The sequence below is a fragment of the Macaca fascicularis genome, chromosome 10 (assembly GCF_037993035.2).
Source record: "Macaca fascicularis isolate 582-1 chromosome 10, T2T-MFA8v1.1".
NCBI classification, from domain to species: domain Eukaryota; kingdom Metazoa; phylum Chordata; class Mammalia; order Primates; family Cercopithecidae; genus Macaca; species Macaca fascicularis.
In genome coordinates this window covers 114893917-114916190 of record NC_088384.1, presented here as the reverse complement: position 1 = coordinate 114916190, position 22274 = coordinate 114893917, and the positions used below count along the sequence as shown (strand labels likewise).

Genomic DNA, 22274 nt, shown 5'->3' with positions numbered 1-22274 from the left:
AAAGAAACCAAGAAGTGTAGAAACGAATTGTTGTTCACTACTGATGTGTCTCCTGAGAGTTACTTTATTTAGAGGCATTTGAAGAGCCACACTTTTGCTGGGGGTTGGGAGTAAGTTTTATTTGGAGGAAAAGCTAACTCTAAAAAGAAGAAGGAGCATGGCTGGCATTGGGAATTTCAAATCTAGGTTACCTTCTCTAAAAATAAATTTATTTTTTGCTTAATACTAACCTTCCTGGCCGGGTGCAGTGGCTCATGCCTGTAATCCCAGCCCTTTGGGAGGCAAAGGTGGGCCAATCACCTGAGGTCAGGATTTCCAGACCAGCCTGGCCAACACGGTGAAACCCCGTCTATACTAAAAATACAAAAAATTATCCAGGTGTGGTGGTGCATGTCTGTAATCCCAGCTATTTGAGAGGCTGAGGCAGGAGAATCGCTTGAACCTGGGAGGCAGAGGTTGCAGTGAGCCAAGATAGTGCCACTGCACTCCAGCCTGGGTGACAGAGTGAGACTCCATCTTAAAAACAACAACAACAACAACAACAACTAACTTTCCTGCATAAAAGTCCAAGATGATTTCTAAGACCATACACTGACTCTTGCTAAATAGAAATTAGCCTGGACTAGAAGTAAGACGTACTTAAAAAAAAAAAAAATCACTAGGAAGACTATGGAGCAGAGTTATTTTAATAAGATCATGAGATCCAGACCAGGATTCTAAACATTCTAACACTATACTTACAATAGAGCTATGCAGAAAAGTAACTGCATTTTATTATTATAATGATTAATTATTACTTAGTGGAAACCTAAATAAGAAGAAAAGCTTTAGACCCTGCTAAAAAACAAACAAAAAACAAAACAAAACAAAATTTCAAGAAAACCTGCATAAAAAATAAACAAACAAAAAAAAACTTTAAAGAAAACCTGCATTAAAAAAAAAAAAGGAAACAGTGGCCCAACAAACTAAGGCTGCAATGTTGCAGTGCTGGCAGATGAGTTAAAGCAAATGGGGAAATGAAATATCACCATAGCAATGACAACCATCTCAGAAATGGGGGAGCTCACATTTCATGTACACTTAATGGACATTTATAAGCAGGGATCTGTGAGTTTGGCTATAATTCAGAAAGTAGCAGACTACTCGACACGTGTCATTTGGCAAGGGATTTTAAGAGCACATAGTATACTTAGAATAATCATGCTTTACATTTAAATAATGCTTTATAGCTTACCATCACATTTCTGGTAAGCATTATCTTATCTGAATTTGAAATTTGAGATCCTTTACCTACTTAGCAGTCTTTGACTAAAAGTGCCTGAAGGCTGGGCGCGATGCCTTGCGCCTGTAATCCCAGAACTCTGGGAGGCTGAGGCGGGTGGATCACAAGGTCAGGAGTTTGAGACCAGCCTGACCAACATGGTGAAACCCCGTCTCTACAAAAAAATACAAAAATTAGCCAGGTGTGGTGGCGGGCGCCTGTAATCCCAGCTACTCAGGAGGCTGAGGCAGGAGAATCGTTTGAACCCAGGAGGCAGAGGTTGTAGTGAGCCAAAATCATGACATTGCACTCCAGCCTGGACAACAGAGCGAGACTCCTTCTCAAAAAAAAAAAAAAATGCCTGATATTTAATTTCTGAGCTTTTGGTTTATTTGCCTATGAAATGGGGCCCTATCAAGTTTTTATTGCCCAGGACCGTTTCAAGAGACAAATATAACTAGATGAAAGGCTTTAAAAAATGTAAAACGTGGCCAGGCATGGTGGCTCAGCCCCGTAATCCCAGCACTTTGGGAGACTGGGTGGATCACTTGAGGTCAGGAGTTCGAGACTAGCTTGACCAACATGGTAAAACCCCATCTCTACTAAAAATACAATTTGCCAGGCATGGTGGCACACGTTTGTAATCCCAGCTACTCTGGAGACTGAGGCAGGTGAATCGCTTGAACCTGGGAGGCAGAGGTTGCAGTGAGCAGAAATCCTGCCATTGCACTCCAGCCTGGGCAACAGAGCGAGACTTCGTTTCAAACCAAACAAAAATGTAATCAGAATGTGTTATTATATTATTATTACTGGTTACTAATAATACTGAGAGCAGTGAGATTTTCCTTTTCAAGTTAGGAGGATACATACAGAAAGGGGATGACCCTCAATTCTTTTTGCTTACAACCAGTTTTCCATGGTAAATAATGTGCGTAAATTTTAAACATTAATCTACCTATATGGGAAATTTTTTTTGAGAAAAATCTATAAGAATTAAAACCAAGATAGAATTTCAGACTTTGAGAAGCATGAATCTTACTAGGAGACTGAGAAGAGAAAATAATAAATCTATCTGGACTCCAAAATTTTGTGGCCTGATAGGCTATATCCTTCCCACCATACCAAAAGCTCAGTGGAGGCATTTAGAATACAGAAAAATGGCTGTATGTTAAAAAAAAAAAAAAGAGAGAGAAAGAGAAAATAAAAATAAAAAGGCGCTTCTGCAAGATGGGATATAATGCATCACTGTTGCACTTGGTGGCATAAATAAATAATCATACAATTAATTGTGATTCGCTGTATAAATAAAGCATCATAGCAGAATAACCTTTCTTATATATAGCATTTGCCTACACAATTTTAATAAATGTGGCAGATACTAAGAAACTCTGATCTATTAGCCCCCTTCAGTTCTTAAACAAGGAGGAAATCACACCTAAATGAAGTTTTAAAAAATGTTTAAGCCACCAAAATTATTTTAAAACGTAACAGAAACATGGAAACAGTCTATTGGTGGATAGTGTTAAGCAAGAAGAAAAAGGCTTCTTTAAAAAGAACTCTTTAAATGTTTTAGAATTTTAATCGTATTATTGATTTGTATCTATCTTTCTCTCTCTCTCTCTCTCTCTCTCTTTTATTTCTTAAGATTCCCTGTAATGAGATTAAATAGTCCAGGCAATACAAACAGAAAGGATAAGCACATAAACAAACATTTTTCAAGCAACAGATGAATCTGCATGTCACAAATTAGCAGCCATATCAAAAGACAGCCATTTGATCTACATTTTCAGTGGTAGGGATGTATGGATGGATGTCTTGTTTTATATGTTGGGACTAGAAAGTTAGTAAAAAGTCTTGTCCTACCTGTGAGTAAGTCCTCATCCTTCCTCCTCTCCCTGTCCCTAATCAATAATTCAGGTCCAGAGGAGGTACGTCACCTCTGCAAAAGGAAGCCTGGTCAAAAACTGTAGCCTGCTTTGACAAACTGCAGTGGTACAGTTTCAGCTAGCAGCTAACACTGGCTATTGTATTTCAGGCTTATGCTAGACATGGCTCATGGTTTACCAGCCCATCTTCTGGACTATGTGCATCCAAAGGTGTTTGGCCACCAGCACCCAAGAACAAAGCCAGGACAAGGTGCAAGGTGACCCTACCAAATATTCCTTTTGTTAAAGTTAATTTTTACTCCTGGTGACAAAATAAGGGGAGACAAAGGAAACTTCTAATGTTCTTAAGACTGGTCCCAAACATGGACAGTTTGCTGCAGGATTGATGGCTGCACAATCTATGGTATAAGTCTCCAGTCCTGATGTAAGTGGACTGTGTCTCCTCCACCCCCACCCCCAGGAAGAATAGAAGACTCAAATCATGGCAAAGCATTCCTTAGTGGAGATCTGCTAGGAAAGCTTCATTTCACAAAGGAGGCAACTGAAGCCCTGCATGTAAGGCACATTACCAATTTGACAATTAGGGGTCAGGTGCACACTGTCACTTGGGTCTCCTGTCTGTACCTATTTGTGTCCTCCCACCCCAAATTTATAGGTTTGCTTCCCAGGATATATACAGAAAGGGGATGACCTCCAATTCTTTTTGCTTACAACCAGTTTTCCATGGTAAATAATGTGGGTAAATTTTAAACACTAATCTGAGCTGTGCTTGGAATATTGAAATGGGTCTGTTATGGCAAAATCAGATGTCTGCAGGGAAACCAGTGCATTGTCATTTAATGTGTGGTAGCTTTAGTGTAGCTGAGACATTTGAAATTTAAAACAACTACCATATTATATGTTTTTGGGTAAATGATAATGTTATGATCTACCTGGATGGGCATACACAAAATGATCCTCACATCTAAAATTGTGATTTGTGAGAGCCACATCACAGTAGCATAGTTACATGCCAATAATGCCATTAATAAAAAACCGTCACAAGTTCTAACACATTTAACAAATGTAGCACAGTCTTAAAAACTGTGATCTTGAAATCCCTTGAAAGGTCTTAGAGAATAAAATGTAAAAATTAAGCTTGTGAAGTTCGTTTGAAAGTTTTCATTTAAACCACATATTCAGACCATTGCTAATTGCTGATTTGATTAAATGTGGCAAAAATAGTTAATGCCCCAGATTTGAAGTTAAGAAGTCTTGGGGGGCTGGGGGAGTGGGGAACTGGAAATGGCCACGGAAAGACTGGGAAATACAGGAGAGGGTCTTGCTGTGGGTTGCGGAGGGGGATCCTGGAGAGGGGAGGGCACCAAGAGGTGGGGAAATGTGAGCAGAGGAGGGGGAAGGTAGAAGGCCACCAGAATACCCTCCTGATGAGAATATCATGATTTTTAACTTCTGTAATCAAAAGACCTTTATATATTTTTTGTATCCAGAGCCAATTTGCAGAAGACCTTACCTTTGACAAGCCTCTTTGCCCCCAGCTAAAGCTGCTTGGAAAAATTCACATGCAAACATTTACGTGTTTCACAAGTCATATTCACGGTTTTGCCATACTTTGTCCACACACTTCAAATACACTCAGCGCATTTTTGGAAAATTTTTATTTTAGTTGCATTTCAAACACAAAGGTGACATTCCACTCCCAACACATACCCCCATCTTTTTAAACCAAGCCCCTCCTACTGTACTCTTTGTAAAAATAATTGGCTTACCTCAGGCTCTTCGCTAGGAAAAAAAATTATTTCATATTTTTTAAACACAGCCACGCCCACCCCCTTGGAACCAGCCCCCACGTGGTTTGGGATTCAGACTTGCCTACAGCAGGTTGTTTCCCCTCTCCCCCATCCCCCGACCAGGCGAGCTGAGTGTGTGCAGAATACTGAACACTGATGTGTGCAGCCCCGGGCGCCCCAGATACCTGTGTGTCTGGTTTTTCAACTGTAAAGGCGGGAGGGTTTGGCGAACGAATGAGAAGTGAGGAAACGCTTAGCGCAAAAGGAAAAAGAGAGAAAGACATACAGGAACAAGGTTACGGAGGCCGGCAAAAAGCGATCCCCCGCTCCCCCAGGACAGGGGCCCCGCTTATTTCCCGGGAGGCCCCGCCACCTTCCCCGCGCGTACTCCGCACGGCTCACCGCAGAGCGCCCAGGCGCAGGTACCACCAGAGTGTGCGAACACTGAAAGTTTTTTGCCCGCGCCATGACGCAAACCACAAGACAGCCCGTTCCCAAGTACAAGTACACAGTCGCCGGGTAATTTGGGGGTGCCGGGATAGGAACGGGAGACACTTTAGCGTATCATGCACAGGCGAACACAGAATATGGACACCAACACACACCAACGACAAGCTGTCTGAGTCCAAGCAGCCGTGCCAGGCGAGGCGGGGGCGCGCCTTTCCCAAAGACCCTAGCCCACCATGGACCCCACCAGCCTAGCCAGGGGAGCCCCGGGGCCCTCCCCGGCAGTTCCTGGCTCACCTGAAAGCCCCTGCCTGTCCAGCTTACGGTTGCTGGCGCTGGCCTGTCCAGCCGGAAACGACCCTCAGTGTCGCTCGGCATCACTTTTCTCCCTGGAGGGCATATACTTCGGCCACCCGAATCCACCCAAGATCCCCTCCCGCTCCCAGGGCATAGTTAGGGTCCCTCCCTGGAACTTTCTAGCAAGCTCTTCCCGCCTTTGGCTGGATCCCCTCCTCCCACTGTCGAGCCCCGAGCCCCAGCAGGCAGCCCTGCCACCCCCTACCCAGTTCCCCGGCGGCCCTGCTGCCCGCAGGCAGAGTCCGCCGCATTACCTAGAAGCAGCAGGCGGTGCGTACACATGTAGCCCATCTTTTCGTCCTGGAGTTGTTTGTCGATGAGCTTGCTGCGTTTCTTCTCTGCGCGCTTCTGGGCCCGCTTCTCCAGGGCTTCTTTGCGCATCTGTCTGCGCTTCTCCACCAGGGGTACCTTCTTGACCTTGGAGGAGTGCGAGGCTTTGGGCTGGGGACTCTCAGATCGACCGAAGCAGCCCCCGAAGGCTTGCATGAGGAAGTTGCGGAGTAAGTTGCGCTGGGGCTTTCGGCGGCGGCGATTTCGCCGATGCTGAAACCAGCGGATGCATCCGAAGGTCCCATCGTCGGACTCGTCTCCGCTGGAGTCATCGTCGCTGCTGGCCGCCCCTTCATCGTAGTACACGCGGCGGCCGCAGCTGCGCTCGGACTTGCCCCGCCAGGCAGACGCGCGAGCAGGCCGCGGAGTAGGCGGATCGGCAGCCTGGATCTCGGGGCTGGGGGGTCTAAGGTGATGGAGCTTGCGTCTGGCCCCGGAGGCAGGGGCTGCCGAGGCCGCCCGGGCGGCTTGGGCTGCCCGGGTGGCAGAAGCGGCTGGGGCAGTGGGAGCCCCGGCGTCAGGCGCAGCTGGGGCGACATGGGCTGCCCGGGTCTCAGCAGCCGCAGGGGCCGCGGGAACCTCAGGGGCTGCCCCGGCATCTGGATCGGCTGGGGCGTCAGGGGCTGCCCCGGCATCTGGAACCGCTGGGGCGTCAGGGGCCGCCCCGGAGTCGGGATCGGCCGGGGCGTCAGGGGCCGCCCCGGAGTCGGGATCGGCCGGGGCGTCAGGGGCCGCCCCGGAGTCGGGATCGGCCGGGGCGTCAGGGGCCGCCCCGGAGTCGGGATCGGCCGGGGCGGCAGGGGCTGCCCCGGAGTCGGGATCTTCTGGGGCTGCCCCGGAGTCGGGATCCGCTGGGGCTGCACGGGCTGCCCCGGTGGCGGTATCCGTTGAAGCTGCCCCGGCGGCAGGGGATCCGTACCCCGGAGAGGGGACTTTTCCTCCCTCCGCGGCATCAGCGGCTGTGCTTCCTTCCATCTCTGCTGCTTCCTCCTCAACTGGGGGTCTCTCTGCTCGCTCTCTCTTATCTGGGGCTCCGGAGACCTCGATGGGCGGGCCGTCAAGCGCGATTGGGGGGCTGTCCATGTTGACGGGAGCGTCGTCGACCCCAGCGGGGGCGCTGCCAATCTCGAGCGGGGGTCCGGAGATCTCCAACGGGGGGCCGCTGCCCGTGAAGTTAGGAGGAGGTCTGACAGCCTCTCGGGATGGGCTGCCGATGGCGCCTGGGACCCAGAGGGGAGGCGCGTTCGCGGCGGGAGTGAGGCGGACCGCACTCGAGGCCGCGACTGCCGCGAACTGGCCACCGCGGTCAACTTGTGCGATAACTCGGGAAAGCCCCGGGGGTGGGCTGTCGTCCCCAGATCCTTCTCCATCAAGCTCAAATGGCATAGTCTCCTCAGGGGGAGGGCTGTAGCCTCCTCTGGAGCCAGTCTTTGGAGGCCTGAGGGCTTGGGGCTCCTCGGGAGGAGCTCCGGGGACCCCTGCAGCACCTGGGCCTCCTGGAGCAAGGTCTGGGACCTGTAAGAGAGGTTGACTGCAGCCTGTCTTGGCAGGCTGGTCAAACTCAAAGGGCATAGCTTCTTCTGGTGGAGGGCTGTATCCTCCCAGGCCTGGTCTGGCACCACTGAAGGCTCCAGGTTCCACGAATGCTGGGCCGAAGGCCTCAAGGCCTGCATGGGCCCCACTGGGGGATCCAGGCTGCTCCAGTGTAGGCCAGAAGCCTCCCAAGCTGGGCTGTTCGACCTCGAAGGGCATTGCTTCCTCAGGAGGTGGGCTGTAGCTTCCATGGGCTCCAGCTTCCCTGAATGCCGGGTTGAGGACCTGAAAGTTGGGCCTGGAGACCTCTGGGGGTCCACAGGCCTCGCTGTCATTCTTGATGGGGATGGGCTCGTTGTGAGGCGGTTCGGTCTCCATCTCTTCGGCTGGGCTAGGCCCAGCACCGGGGGCAGCTGCCCCTGGGGCCTCCAAAGATGGTTGATCGGGCTGTTCCCCGATTTCAGGGGGGATATCGCGTTGTCCTGACATATTATTGCCGTGGAGGCAGTTGCGCACGCCCATAACAGGGTGGCGGCCTCTCAAAATAAGTTTGGGGCTCCGTAAGACGGAGCACCCAACCGAACTAGGGTGAAAAAATTATTATTGTTATTTTTAAATCAAAGTACCAGCTGGAAAGTTCACCAGCCTCACTTTCCAACCCTTGTGAGGTTGGGGGGCTTCAAGGCCTGGAACCCTAGACTGAGGCTGAAGCAACTCAATTGTTGCTGGTGGAGTCTTGGCTCCTTTCTGGCCACTTTTTATCCCCTCAGTATGCCCCCCAGCCCCTCTTCCTTGGTCTGTCCTTATGCCCTCCTCTCTCTTTCTTTCTCCTCCAGGCCAGTCCCGCCTGCTTGGATCTGACGAGCGTGCCGATTCGGTCCGAAAATCGCCAGTAGCGCTCTCTCGCTGCCACCAGAGGACGCCGGTTCCAGTGCCGAGCTGGCTCCAGCTCCAGAATCCTGCTCCTCGCGCCGCGGCCCGGGACTTTGGGTAAGGGGGCTGACGAGCGCAGGCCTCGCAGGGACGTTTTGGCTCCTTCCACTCCTCTCCCTGACTGATTTGGAATCTTTCTCCTCGCTTCTCCCCTGGCCAGAGAAAGCTCTCCTGCGTTGCGGGACACGTGACGCAAGACGTGGGCCTCGGGACGCTGGAGTACAGGAGCTGAAATCCTCCCTCCCCAACCCAACCGACTCCTCGGGGGAGGGGGGACTGAAGAAGGGTTTCATCACCCCAGGATACCCCTGAAACACTGAGTCATAGCCCCCAGCCTCCAGGCAGCTCCGGATCTCAAGCCCCTAGTCCAGAGCGCAAGGCTTTTGGTGCCTGAGAAGGGGCACAGGCATGCGTGGGGATGCGACAGGTGGTCGTGAGCCCACCAGAGAAGCAGAGAGAGACGAGGGAGAGGGGATGCCGAGTATGCGAGCACACAATTTGTTTTTTAAATGCCTTGGGTGTACTTTTTACTGCTTTTGTTTGTTGCTTGCTGAGGTTGGCTCCGGTAAAGCACTTTAACAGCCCCCACCCTCATCACACTCTAGGGGTCTCCGCAGTGGCCCACGCAGCGCAAGCAGGGTGCTCCCTTGTTTATGTGGATGGTGACGCAGGGGAATAAGAAGGTCTCGGGTGCGTACCACCAAGAGCAAAGCCCCCTAGGCAGTAGCTGCGGTGGCACCGATGGAGGGGTGGGGGGCGTGCTGCGCAGAGGGGGACCCCACAAAGCGGCCGCAGAGTTTCGCAGGTCCTGCGGTTCTAGGGAAGGGTTAAAGGGGATTTTGGTTGGCGTTTATGGCCGGTTTAGGGTGATTTCGAGAGTGGACAACGCTGTGGGCACTGAACCCACAGATAAACACCATGCCGCGCGGCAACCGCAGCTGAGGTGCGCTGCTCGCTGCTTCGGGTGCCGGCCGCAGCACCGGTCAGTCTGCTCCTTTAGCCCCACTACAGCCTGTCTCCAGCACCCTTCCAGCCCCTCTCCTCTCGCTATGGGTATCTTAGGGTAGTCGCTTTAGTTTTCCACTGCTAGAGCCTACTGAGGCGGCACTGAGCCCGCCAACCGGCCACAAACCCGGCGGTTGCCCGCGCAGCTGCGCTCCCGCTACCATGCTGCGGTGGGCTCAGAGCTAGCCAAAGGTAAATACCCAAACCACCTGGTGACCTTGGTGTGTGCACATGCTATGCTCTGGTCTGGGGTCTGCAGAGGGATTTGAGCCCGGGAGAAAAGCTGCTGTTAGGGGGTCACGTAAAACCCGGCAGGTGCGCATCAGGTCGGTCTCACCAGTAAGACAGATTGGTGAACCACGTCTAGGCACAGAGCAGCTGGGCAGGAGGCAGGGGGTCACCTGACCTGCAGAGTCCTGCGGGAGGAGAGGCTGGATGAGCGTTACACAGGGCGGGCTGCAGCAAGCAGGGCGCACAGCACGGGCTGCTGTATGGGAGCTGCAGGCGGGCGAACCACTGCACGGTGCGATACCGTCTAGTCTAACGCATCCCTCTTAGAGCCAGGGTACCACAGGCACCGCGCATCCCCCCCCCCCACCCTGCATCCACCATCCACGTGGCCACGCAGCATGGAAAGAGGCGAACACAGTAGGACCCCGGTAAACGTTTGGGATCCCCCAAAGATATGTCGCTTTAGCTCTATGGGTCTACACACTTCCAGCTGTCAACACTGAACTTTGATTCCAACTTTGGCCAACTAACTCCACACAAAACGGCTTAGCCACTGAGGCATCCACTGAACCGCCGCCCAACTGGGTCCCAGCACCAACTCACTCCCCTACGACCCCAGTGCCGGGTCAGCCATTGGGCTGGGGTCATGCCAATCACGGCTGCCTGGCGAATGAGCAGGGGGCGTCAGACCGGAAACCGGATATGGGTGGGAGGTCCAATAGGGGGCGCCGCGTTGGAACGCCCGAAGAGGTTGTGCTGCTGGGGTGGTTGGAAGTCGTTGGGGGGCGGGTGTATGGCGGCTAGGCCTGGAAGACCACGAGGACCGCTAGCGCCGTGGGGTCACCCTTCCTCATGCCACAGGTTGCCGAGCCTCGGGGGAGAGGTGGGGTCCCAGGGGCCAACCCTTGGGTGCGTTGATGGCGGCAGGCTAACCTAGCCAACGGGGTGCCGCTGCCGGGAGAGGCATGGAGCAAGAAGATTTCCAGGGCTGGGAGGTAGAGGGCCAGGACTACAAGGAGAGGGCTTACTGCGAGCAGCAGCCCAGGATGGCTAAGGAGTTGAGGCCCCAGGGATGCTGAGCCTGCACAAGTGGAAGGTCAGTAGACATTGGGGTTGAAGCCCCAGGGAGAATGCGATGGGTGCTCCGAAGGGGTGGTTTGCTCTCGTCAGGCCTCGCGCTCACCCCCAAAGCACCATTTGTCGAGGAACGGGTTCAGGGTCTCTGTTCGACACCCTCATGGGTCTGTGGGACCCCTTTGTTCATTCTTTCTGGTATCATGATTCTTTGCCAGGGGAGCACATGCATCGAGGTGATTAAAAAAAAAAGGTTAGGCAAATACCAATTCCTCATCCTAGGGAGTAGAGCAGCATAAAAATGAAAGAAAAGACTTCCACTTGGGGGGACCTTGAAAGTCTTGGTGGAGAAAATGGCTTTTTATATGGGCCTCCAAGGAAGGATAGACGCCTTGGCTATGAATAGAAGGTAGTAGTGGGGGATGGGAGACGGTTTGCCCACCACGAACAAAGGAAATAATGGTAAGAAACATGGGGCGTGGCTGGGTAAACACAACTGGCCACCTTGGCTGGCTCTTCAGGAGCAGGGGGAGAAAAGTCAGGAGAAATTAGATAGAATCTCTCTGAGGATGGCATGGAGTATGAGAGCAAGCACTTTAAGGCTATTTTGGCAGGAAACAGAAAGGATATTGAAAGTTTTTTGTTCTGCAAGTGAGGATTTGAGCCTACTTTTAGGAAAGGCAGAAGCAGCATGGAGGATGATCCTGATGGAGAGAGAACAAAGGAAAGGGGTTATGCACAAAGGAGATGTTTAAAGGAGAGACCTAGCACGGTGAAGGAAGCAGGAATGCTGAAGGATAACACTCAAGAGGGGTCCCAAAGGATCCTCCTGGAGCACCTCTTATTGCTAGAAAGACACAAAAAATGGAGGAGCCAAAGTGTGTCACCCAGATGGATGAAACACTGGGAGTTGGACAGGGAAGTCAGTGGGAGGGACTGGCAAGGTGGCAGTGCTGATTTGGTTTTAGACATGGCAGAGTTAAAGGAACTTTGAGCAGTTGGGATAGAGATTTTTGCAGGGAAATCTGAAATTTAGGGAGGGAAGGTCTGAAATTTAGAAAAAGATAAAGATCACACATTCAAATTGGCAATCGTCCTTACAAAGATGAATTCATGGAGTCAGAAAATTCTTTAGGGGAGAAATACATTTGGTAACAGAATCTTGAACAATTGGTGCAGTGGACAGGAAAAAGGGATACAGTCCAGGAGTGAGCAGGGAGGACTCAGAAGGGAGAGATGGGAGCACACCAGAGGAAGGGGTTTCAGAACCACTCAGCACATTTTATCTAGACTTGGTGTTTTAGCCTCTGCACTAGTGGTATTCGGGGCCAGGCAATTCTTTGTTGTGGTGACTGCCCTGTTCATTGTAGGATGTTGAGCAGCATCCCTAGCCTCTACCCACTAGATGCCAGTAGCATCCCCTTAGTTTTAACAACCAAAAATGTCTCCAGACTTTGCCAAATGTCCTCTGGGGGGCAAAATCGCCCCCAGTTGAAAATCACCACTATAAGCTGAGAAAGGACCCTTAGATTTGAATAGGAATTGCCTTAATCTAAAGGTAAATTAAGACTAGGAAGGATAAATCCCAGTATTTAACCCTGATATTCCCCCATTTTCCCACTCTTGTTATTTCTCTGTAGTGACTGGCTACCAGTCTCTGAAAAACCTAAGTCCTTTAGGTGAGTGGAGCTAGGAGTTGAAACATCAGTAGTGGGGTCAGGGACCCCAGAAATGTGGCCAGATATTCGAGGAGTTGACCCACCTGTGGCACCTGAAAGGCCACAGGGACCTGAGGAATCTGGTATAGTAAGAGCTGGGGGTGATCAGCTAGTGGGTTTACTGGGTCCACCTTGATTGGCCTGATTGGTTGGCTTGTCTGGTGATCCTCCTGAGGGCTGATAATTTTGCTAACTCAAGAGAGAAACAAGACCTTGATCTGGATGGAGATGGCCAGTGCTGGATGTTAGTGGGCAGCGTCATCTGGGGCCTAACCTTGCCAGGGACGTTTTTAGGATCTGCCATTATAATTGTATAATAGCAAAGTACCTTAAACATAGCTTTCCAATGCTGGATGGATTGCCATCGTGGGAAAAGATGAATATGTGATAGGACTGAGGAAGGAAAGTCTATTAATGTGTTCATGCAGCTAAGGAAGAGGAAGTCAGGAGAGGCTGGTGCCTGAAAAAAAGGCCGAGTTGGGATGGATAGAAGCTGTGTGCCAGGGTCCTGACCCCTGTCCTGAGGGGCTGTGTGCTGGAGTGCAGGGTTGCAGTGAGATGATGTGTCAAGTAAGGGACGACAGTATTGGCTGTCAAAACCCAGGGATGGGTTACTTGAAAATTGTGTATACTTGGCTACTTAAAAATAATAGCCTCTGCACTTGATGTACTAAGAAAGGGATGGGAAAAATTTCTCATGCTTCCATTAAACTCTGCATTTCTGAGGAAAGCCAAATGGCCCAGGTGCCACAGGTGGCAAATAGTGGCTTTTGGAAAATATGGAACCCCAATGGAAAGAATGTATGTATTTCTTTACCGTTGACTCTCTGAACAGCACCATTACAGCCCCATTCCTTGGTAGCCCCACATGATGCCCTGGGCTTCCCAAACTTAGTCTCTCACCTCTCTCTCTCATCTCTCACTATTGACGCTTTCATGGCACATGTATTCAACAAGTGATTGTGCTTCTACTTACATTCTGGGATTCTTACTCATTACCAAAAGCACAAGGCATATCTCAAGTTTTGGTAGCTACCTGTCAGCTTTCTGGGTTTATCCCTGTAGGCAACAAAGATAAAGCAAAGCAGAGAGAGGGAGGGGAGGTGAGCGAAAGGGAAGGGAACAGAAACCATGAACAACAGTATTTTTTTTTTGGTAGTCATTTTCCTTTTGGTCTGTGGCTTTGCAGGGAGGTGGGTGGTGAAGTTTGCAGAAGTGCCTTCTCTATAGCCCATTCATGTCATTAGTTGTGAGTGGGTTTCTTTCAATTGAGAAAAAAGTAAAAGCAGAAAGAGAAGGTAGAAAAGAATTTAGGCAACTATGACATTTCTCAGCCTCCCAGTGACAAATGTTTTCTGAGTGCTGACTGAGTAGTAATAGACTTTGAAGCTGTACAATTAATTACTTTTCAATCAAGACTTGCTGCTGCCATCCTTTTCCCTTCAGCCTCTTCTCTGCCCGCCTTGGCCGGTGGAGGCAGCAGCATACAGCTGTCTGCAGAGGGGTCTATGTGGCCAGGCTGTTTGAAGCAAATGCCAGCTAAAGGAAAAAGGCCTCAAATGGATGAGGCAAGATACCAGGTTAGAGGCAGATGCAAGGCTGATATTAGAGGTGGTAGAAATAGTCTTTATGAAAATACTTGATATGCTCAGATTAAAAAGCCTGCATCGTGAATTCAGACCCCTTCACTCAGCTAATTAGCTGTAGCTCAGCAACCTTCTCAAAAGGTGCACCAAATTCTGTTTCAGCCAAGGTATGCCACTGTCCTCTGACCACCTGTGCTTGAACAGTGGGTCCGGACATTTTCTCTGTAGTTGCCTGAGCTGGGCTGTGGATTCCTTCTCCAGACTAGCTGATGATGCAGCAAAGAATTTCAGGGGAGAAGAGGCCATTCCAAAAAAGATGAACAGCACCATAGGAAAGAAACTAAGAGAGAGGCAAAAGTAGGGGTTGGAGGGGGAAGAGGGAATCCCGGAAGATAAATTTGGCTTTAGTGGAAGCTCTGCTTAAAATTTCTGCAATTCATGGTGGAAGTTCCAGCCACCCTGGGGGCTTCTGGGCATCATTGTTTAAGGGGAATGGTATATTTCACCTTCTCAAACAACCTCAATTACCCAGAGCAAATTTTCCTAATGAAATCTAGTTGAGACAGTGACATAAGCCAGGACACTCAGAAACCAGCTCTCACATGGGGTTGGGGGGAGAAGAAACGTGGTCTTCTGCTGGCTGCCAGTCTTTGGCCTGTGCCCCTTGGACCCCTCAAGTTTGAGAGTGGGGACCTTGAAGACCAACCTTGCTGTGAACCAAAACCCAAGGCTCTAGACGGCTAGATTTCTAGGTGTTAAATCTTTCTCTTTGAGCGTAGCAATTGAAGTACTTGTGTGAAAACTCCACACCTGTGAAATTGGAATTTTTGGACCAGGTCTGTAAGAAATTCTCAGGGGGAGGCCGGGCCTGGTGGCTCACGCCTGTAATCCTAGCACTTTGGGAGGCGGAGACGGGCGGATCACGAGGTCAGGAGATCGAGACCATCCTGGCTAACACGGTGAAACCCATCTCTACTAAAAATACAAAAAACTAGCCCAGCGTGGTGGCGGGCGCCTGTAGCTCCAGCTACTTGGGAGGCTGAGGCAGGAGAATGGCGTGAACCCAGGAGGCAGAGCTTGCCGTGAGCCGAGATCGCGCCACTGCACTCCAGCCTGGGCGACAGAGAGTCTCAAAAAAAAAAAACAAAGAAAAAGAAACTCTCAGGGGGCCAGTGGTGTTAACGGTGTCGAATCTGTGAGCCTCATTAGTAGCCCTCCAATGCCATATTTGGCTTTTAAAAATGCCCTTCCTAATGCTGAGCTAAAGTCCGTCCCTTGGTACACCTTGTTCTAACCCCCTCAGCCACCAGATACTTGAAGCTGTCCTCAACCTTTCTCTCTTCAAGACTCTCTTTATTCCTTCAAGCAACTTTATAACCCCCAAATTTCCTGGCTTTGTGACCCACTTCCCCGTTTCTAAATCTTCTTTTCTGCTCCTTCCCAGCGGTTCTCTTGTCTGCCCACATCTTCCTTTTTTCTGTGATCCCTCAAATTCTTTTCCTTTTGTCTTCCTTAAATCTCTCCCCACTTTACTGCCACCACCTACCCTCTGTCCATGCAGCCTGGGTTTACGTTGGCCTTTCTCACAGTCATGTGCCCTGCTAATTTGTAACATACCTACCCTAAAATAAATCCACAAAATAAACACCCAGGCTATGCCCAGTGGGAGCTGGGAAGGCAGCCTCCCCATTTCTACCGGGGAATAGTTGCAGGCAGAGTCCTGCCTCTGCTGGCTGAGCATGGTCAACAGGTGATGGTGGCCCCGCATTGCAGGCTCTTGGCCTTGGAAGAACTAAGCCACTAGGCTGCTTATTCTGGCTTCTCTGCCCTGTGAATTAATGGCCACTAGTGCTTGGACCAGAGTAGCTATTGGAGGCCTTTGGAAAAACTCATGAGATTTTTAAACAAGGGAAAAAAAACAAATACCATTAAAAAATTTACTTCCCCCCCATGTACGGCCTTTTGATATGTAAGAAAGAAATTATAAAACAAAAATGGGTGCTAAATCACTTAATTTGACAGAATCAGATTTTTGTTGTTGTTGTTGTTTGTTTTTGAAATATTTGCTTTGTTTATCTCGTGCATCTGTGATGGAGGCAAAATTGGTTTTGGGGTATGCAGTGTGCAAAAAGTCTTAGTTGTGACAGGGTCCTGCAGTACATAAACAGATAATGGGGTATAGCTATATGTCCGTGGTATAAAAATATCATGGGGAGGGGCAAATAAGAACTACATGTCTGAAGAAGCTAAGAGGGGAGTGATCATGAAAAAAACAAAGGTTGAGAAAACCGTAGCTTCTATGCCATTTTTTTTTTTCAGGTCTAGCTTAACCAGAACACTTAAAACTGTTACCAAAAATCTTTCAACAACACTTGTGGTCACTTAACCAATGTTCCCATCAGTCTACCGTGTCCCACAGTGGTTAGCCTCTCCAAGCCGCAGTACTAGGTCAGTACTTGCAGCCATGCTGCCTGCTCCTGCTCTGAAAAGCTTGTTCTTAGGCACCAAGGTCAGGGAGAGAAGGTGGGGAACACACACACACATAAAACACACACTAAATATGACCCTCAGGATGGCTAAATTTTTCCAGTTTAGGGAAAGGACACAGTGGAATTCTGCATTCTCTAAACTGCTTTTTTAGACCATTTTGTAACCAACTGTAAGGCAGATTTGTGACAAAATTTACATGAAACCAACACAAAACAGATTTCTTCATAGCTGGTGCTTTTTTTGCTTTTTGGGTTTTTGTTTTTGTTTTGTTTTGTTTTGTTTTTGAGACAGAGTCTCACACTGTAGACCGGGCTGGAGTGCAATGGCGTGATCTCTAGCTGGTGCTTTTTATTTGATCAACTTTTGAAGTTTTTTTGGAGTTCCATTAGGGTTAAAATCACTAGTATAGAGTCAAATTGGACAACCCCAGCCTTCTTAAACTAATCAATCTAGACATTTGGAGCAGAAAGGGATAAATAGGATCATCTCATTCAGCGACCTCATTTTAGAAGAAACTGAGGCAGAGAGGTGTAGGGTCTGACCTAAGGCCACTTGACAAGACCATGGCTAGAAGCAACCTGGGCTGTTAGCCCCAGGCATTTTGTCTTAGATCCCACTGCTCCAGTTTGGGACATCAAGTTACAGGAAATAGAGTCATTAGTGTCAAAACCCCCCAACAGAACAAGAAATTCCATCTCTCATTCTTGAACATGGGGATTAAAGATGTCATTTGAGCATCTCATCCCTCTGCTGGGCGATTTTTTAGAGAAGAGCAGCGCTTGAGCCAGCACATGACGTCACTGGCCTGGAAGCTTAATTTTATTTCAGTGATTTGGTTTTTGTGAATAGATCACCTTCCAGTTAAGAGACACGCTTTACTCACACTATGGGTTCTGCTCAGTTTCCTCTCAACAGCTTCCCTCTTCTTGAAGAGCAGTATAATAATAACTGATAATTGAGGTAAATCCATGTCGATTATTTAAAAAGCAAAAAACCTCATTCTTACCAACACTGAAGTTTCAGCTTTCTTCCTCCTTCACCTACACAGCAGAAAACGAAGGCTGGAGAGTCAAAGGCTGTAAGCAGCTCCGGAGTGAGAAAGGCTTGCAGTGCGTTAAAGAAACATCTCAAAACAATCCCAAACTGCAACATTTCTAATTCTTGAATTCTGATGAACATAAAGAGTTCTGTTTGCAAAACTTTAAACCTACATCAGGTTGACCCCACACAGTGTTGGAACATTGCAGCATAATTTCCCAGCTCAAATAAGTTCAGTTACAAGAGCAGCTTTGGGTCGTCCTCCCCTCCTCCCAAAAAGCAAATTTCCATTAAGCAAATGATTAATGTAGTAAAGGAAATAACTTCAATATTGAGGGCATATCATCATGTTTAACTAGCTTTATTCTCCTGCTCCTTCTCCTCCCCCATTTGAAATATTAAAACTGGCTGGTAATTCACCTATGTGGTTAATGGTAAGATCTGCTTTTTCTTGAGAGCAGACCTCAGACCTCACCTATGTAAAAGGGGCAAGTGAGCCTATTCAAATGCTAACCCCGGTTGAGCTGGGTAGACAAAGGGCCAGCTGGGAGACTAGTGAGTTGGGAATGCTTGGGGAACTTGCTAGAAATGGCTCTGGAAAAGGAAGGCAGGTGAATACCAGTTTCTCGGGCAGAAAGAAGGTTTGCTAAGTCTATGTAGCAAAATCCTGTCTTCTCAGGGAGGGTCATGAGTGCTCTCCTGGGGGGTTGGTATATCTCTCCGTTGCTTTGTATGGTCTGCAGTGGCTTTTCCACCCTTGAATCAGGGTGTAGAGAGGGAAGCTGGGGGAGGGGAATTGAGCCGGGGAGAGTGTGTGCCGGTAGGTAACAGGTTTTCACAATTGGGCTGTGATGCAGATAACGAGGCAGTTTGTAGAAGACTGTCTGAAAGACGGTCTGTGTTCCTAGATTGCCCCTCCTGGCTACATGTGAACGTGGTACATTGCTTACAGTTCAGGAAACCTCCCTGTGTTGGGCTTCCGTTTAAAAAACAGCAAGATGGGTGTGAGGTATGGGCTCGACACGGAGGGCTTTTAAAAAACTTGTTTATTCATCCTGCAACAAGGCAACACGCTCATTTCTCTAATGAATAAACCTAGCTTTGTGGGAAAACGGGTCTCCCAGACTACCCAGTCTGAAGATAGCGCCCACACTTGAAAGGCACGCCAAAAAATTCAACACAACCCCTGGTTTCTCTTGCTTGTCCCTAGAGACCTTTTGCTTCGTGAACTCAGGCTGAGACATTACCAGAGGAAAAACTGAACGCTTAATGTCACAGAAAGCAACACACCATCATTGTTTACATTAAGTAGGAATTTCGATTTATGGGCAAGCCAAAAGCAGGGCACGCCTAGCCCTTCCGCAGCCTCCAAACTTCCGAGACTAACATTGCTGCCGCAGAAAACCACTTGCAAATAAACTGGCTTATCCGTATTTATTACGGAAGACCACAAAGGCATCTAACCACAGTTTGCCTTGCAGACCAGCAGAACTAAGTCTTGGGCGCCGCGACGCCTTTCCTACGGAATAGGTCCTGGAAGGAAGACCATTTAAGGTATTTTCCTTCTATCATCATCCTTTTCTTATGAGTTAAAAACCTGACCATCATTCATTTCAAGCCCTCAAAACGCTTTACTTTTCCTCTAAATCATTGTCATCCGAATAATTCAAGCCGGCGCAAAATGAGACACGCACACCAGAAAAAAAAAATTTCCAAGTCGGACGAGATTTTTTAAAGACATTTCACTTATCAGTCTTTCCCCCCAGGACTGGCGAGGAGAGCACGCCTTCGCTTCCGAAGGTGCGTTACCAGATTGCGGCCGTTTTTGTGCTGGGTCACCAGAGCAGATTCCCCTCCAGGTTACAGATTCTAAACTTAACTCCACCCGAGCTGAAAATGGCCGGAGCACGCCGCCTGCCCTCCCCAAGGCTGCCGAAGCCGCCGGCCCCTGCCTCCTTTTCGACTGATCGTCCAAGGACTGGCGCCGGATCGAACACCTTTCCCCAGCTCTGCGGGTGCCGCGCTCTTTGGAAACGAATTGTAAGTTATCCTGATGTTAGACGCGACCCCCCTCTCCAGCCTGTCCCTTGTTCCGCTTTACCTTTCCGCTTGCGACCATCTTGAGGGCCTCCAGAGGTCCTGCGCAAACAGCCCAGGACGTCTCCTGCTAAGCTGCATGCAGCCTGGCCACCTGACCAGCTGCGCCAAAAGCCTGGCAATACCCCGACGTGACCATGCCTGTGCGTCCAACCCTGGTAGCCCGTAGGGCCACCCCCAGGGGTCCCCTTACGTCCCCTACCTTTCCCCCAAGTACTTCCCCCCAACTGCCCGCCGCCGGGAGAGGTCAGCTCCGGCGCGCGCGGGCAGGTGCGCACGCTGTTTGAGGCGGTCTCTGTCCCGGCAAGCGCCGGGAGGCGGGCTGTGGCGGCCAAGACTGGCGCGCGGCAGCGGGGGGCACTGGCGCGGAGGTCCCGCGGCTTCACTGGCAGCTCTGGGACCTGGGCTCCCGGCTCTGAGCTGCTTAGGCGCCGCGCGCGCGTGACTTCCCTCCCGGTGGTCAGTCTCCAGAGTTCTTGCCCAATCCCATTCTGATTACTTTCCACACATCGCAGCAGTGTCTCTACAGCGCGGCTGCTCTCACAACGTGAAAGTTGGCGCGCACCTCCGAACCACATTTTGGGCACCTGAGAAGGCCAACTTGTTTGAAACTAGTTTTTCTAGGAGGAAGAAAGGCGCGCAAAACAAGTGACTTACCGATGCCGTTTGGGTGTGCAGCTCCAAATCGGGGGTGCGTTCGGGATTCAGTCGCGCAGCCGGGGCACCAGCTCCGAGAGACCTCAGGTTGTCTCCAGCGGGACGCACGGTGTGCGCCCCGCCGTCCAACAAACCTTTGGCCACCATGGCGCCCCTGGCATCCTGGAAAGTTTGGGGGAGCCCTCGCCGCCTCACCCTGATCCCCGGTCCTGGGCTGGCCAACTGAGCCTCATTTCTTCCGACTCACCCCTGACCTGCCTTTCCTTCTCACCTCCTTTCCGCCCGCCGCTCCCACACCGCCCTCAGGCACCCCAGTTTAGCGGTGGGCAACTAACCTGAATCCATGAAAACAAGGAGAATCTGGACGGCGTCCTCCATTAGTGACGCCGGATGGGGATGGGTCCCTTTTTGGAAGGGGACTCCGGGGACGCGTCACGGCGGGTGGGCTTCTTAGGCTTGCAGCGGCGCCGCTGCTTCTCCTTCTTGGGCTCCTCAGACTCTTCGGGGGCCCTTGGATCTTTGTCCTCGGGCTTGAGCTCCTCCCCCTCGCTGGGGCTCTGGGGCTCCTGAGTGCTGGGCGGCGCGCGACTTGGGGAGGCGTCGGGGCTTCGCAACTTGAGAGCGTGCAGGCGCTGGGTGAGGGACTGGCCGAAGGTGGAGTGCTTGGGCACCACCGGGCCGCGCTCGTCTTCCGGCTCGGTCTCGGGCTCAGTGGTGGGGGCGGTCTCAGGCTCGGTCTCGAAGTCGGTCTCGGACTCGATTTCGGACTCGGTCTCGCTCTCGGTCTCGTAGTCGAACTCTTCCTCGTACTCTAGGCACTCGGGAAGGGACAGATCAAGGTCTGCCTCCTCGTGCTCGTAGTCAGATTCCGATTCGGGGGACTCAGGGAATACCTGGGCGCCGGAGCGGTGGTGGGCGTTAAGGAAGCTCCGGCGCTGCTGGGCAGCCGCGCGCTGCTGGGCACGGGCGTTGGAGGTGGCAAGGGCGCGGAGGAGCGCGATGGAGCAGGAGAGCCAGAGGAGCGCGGTGGCTGCCCGGCGGCCTATGGGTGGGCACAGGTCGTTGTAATTATGGCGAGCTCGGCGCCACTGATGAGCCCGGGACCTCCGATCCATCCTCTTAGGCGCACACCAAGAAGCCGACCTGCCCTCTGGCTCTGCAGAGAGCGGCTCCAAAGCGCATTGGCTGCTGGAGCCGGGAGAGGTACACCCTATGAGGTGAGAAGCTGGCCCGGAGGTGCCAGCCTCACCTCCTTGTGAGGAGAAAAAGCGAAGCACCTACCTTCCTGACCACTTAAGAACTTTCTACAGCTCCGCGCCTTGCTTGCCTCTCTGAGCAAGAAGAAGGGATGGGAAAAGAGGGGAAAGGTCTGTCTCCTCCTGGGCTCCTCTCGCTGAGTCTTAGGTTCCGCAGCCTAAGACTCGAGAGAGGTGCTTCCGCCGGTCCTCTTCCCTGGGAGAGGACAGAGGAGACTGAGGCGAGGAGGGACGGGCAGTGAGGTTCTGCGAAGTTGCGCGCCCGGACTTCTGCCGGGCATGTGCAGTAAGGAGGTGGGGGCCAGCCTCCCCGCGAGCTGCGCGGTGGCGCCGAGCCTGTGGCGCAGACCCTAGTGGGCCGGCAGGTGGCAGGAGGGAACCTTGTTTGAAAGGATTTGGGCGAAGCAATGGGCGGGGGGCCTGGCGGGTGGCAAGGAGCAAGCGGCAAGCTAGCCCAGGTCCAGTACTTGGGCAGGTGGGCGCAGGCTTCTGTGGGGTCGTGCCCCTCCCTGTTTCCCCAGTTATTGGTGAAATAAACACAGCCTGGGTGCAGCTAAAAACCCAGAACCCCAAATAGCAAATATT

At 50.9% G+C, this 22274-nt stretch overlaps 2 protein-coding genes and 1 long non-coding RNA gene across 29 annotated transcripts in view; 1 reads left to right on the top strand and 2 right to left on the bottom strand.

Annotated features, from left to right (window-relative positions):
• GNAS (GNAS complex locus) overlaps positions 1-21907 on the bottom strand; it is a 71724-nt gene extending 49817 nt beyond the window's left edge. For 4 of the 12 annotated variants that reach the window (XM_015430003.2, XM_065523351.2, XM_005569459.5 and 1 more), the window contains exon 1: positions 20769-21907. In XM_015430003.2, coding sequence (XP_015285489.1) covers positions 20769-20811 — 43 coding nt within the window. In that variant the 5' untranslated portion in view covers positions 20812-21907. Of the gene's footprint in view, positions 1-5995; positions 8661-19780; positions 20194-20768 lie in introns of those variants that run through there. The other 8 variants (XM_015430001.3, XM_065523349.1, XM_045363204.2 and 5 more) reach the window with 2 other exon arrangements.
• LOC107126444 (neuroendocrine secretory protein 55) overlaps positions 1-21907 on the bottom strand; it is a 64321-nt gene extending 42414 nt beyond the window's left edge. For 3 of the 4 annotated variants that reach the window (XM_074005620.1, XM_015430017.3, XM_015430018.3), the window contains exon 1: positions 20769-21907. In XM_074005620.1, the coding sequence (XP_073861721.1) occupies positions 20811-21548 (738 nt within the window). In that variant the 5' untranslated portion in view covers positions 21549-21907 and the 3' untranslated portion in view covers positions 20769-20810. The remainder of the gene's footprint in view (positions 1-20768) is intronic. The other variant, XM_045363225.3, reaches the window with a different exon arrangement.
• The window catches only part of LOC102117579 (uncharacterized), a 33881-nt gene continuing 22100 nt past the window's right edge, over positions 10494-22274 (top strand). For 3 of the 13 annotated variants that reach the window (XR_006689949.2, XR_010578757.1, XR_010578754.1), the window contains exons 1-2: positions 10494-10869; positions 19433-19719. This is a non-coding gene — a long non-coding RNA (uncharacterized lncRNA). Of the gene's footprint in view, positions 10870-18889; positions 19720-22274 lie in introns of all 13 variants that reach the window. The other 10 variants (XR_012419587.1, XR_012419586.1, XR_012419585.1 and 7 more) reach the window with 6 other exon arrangements.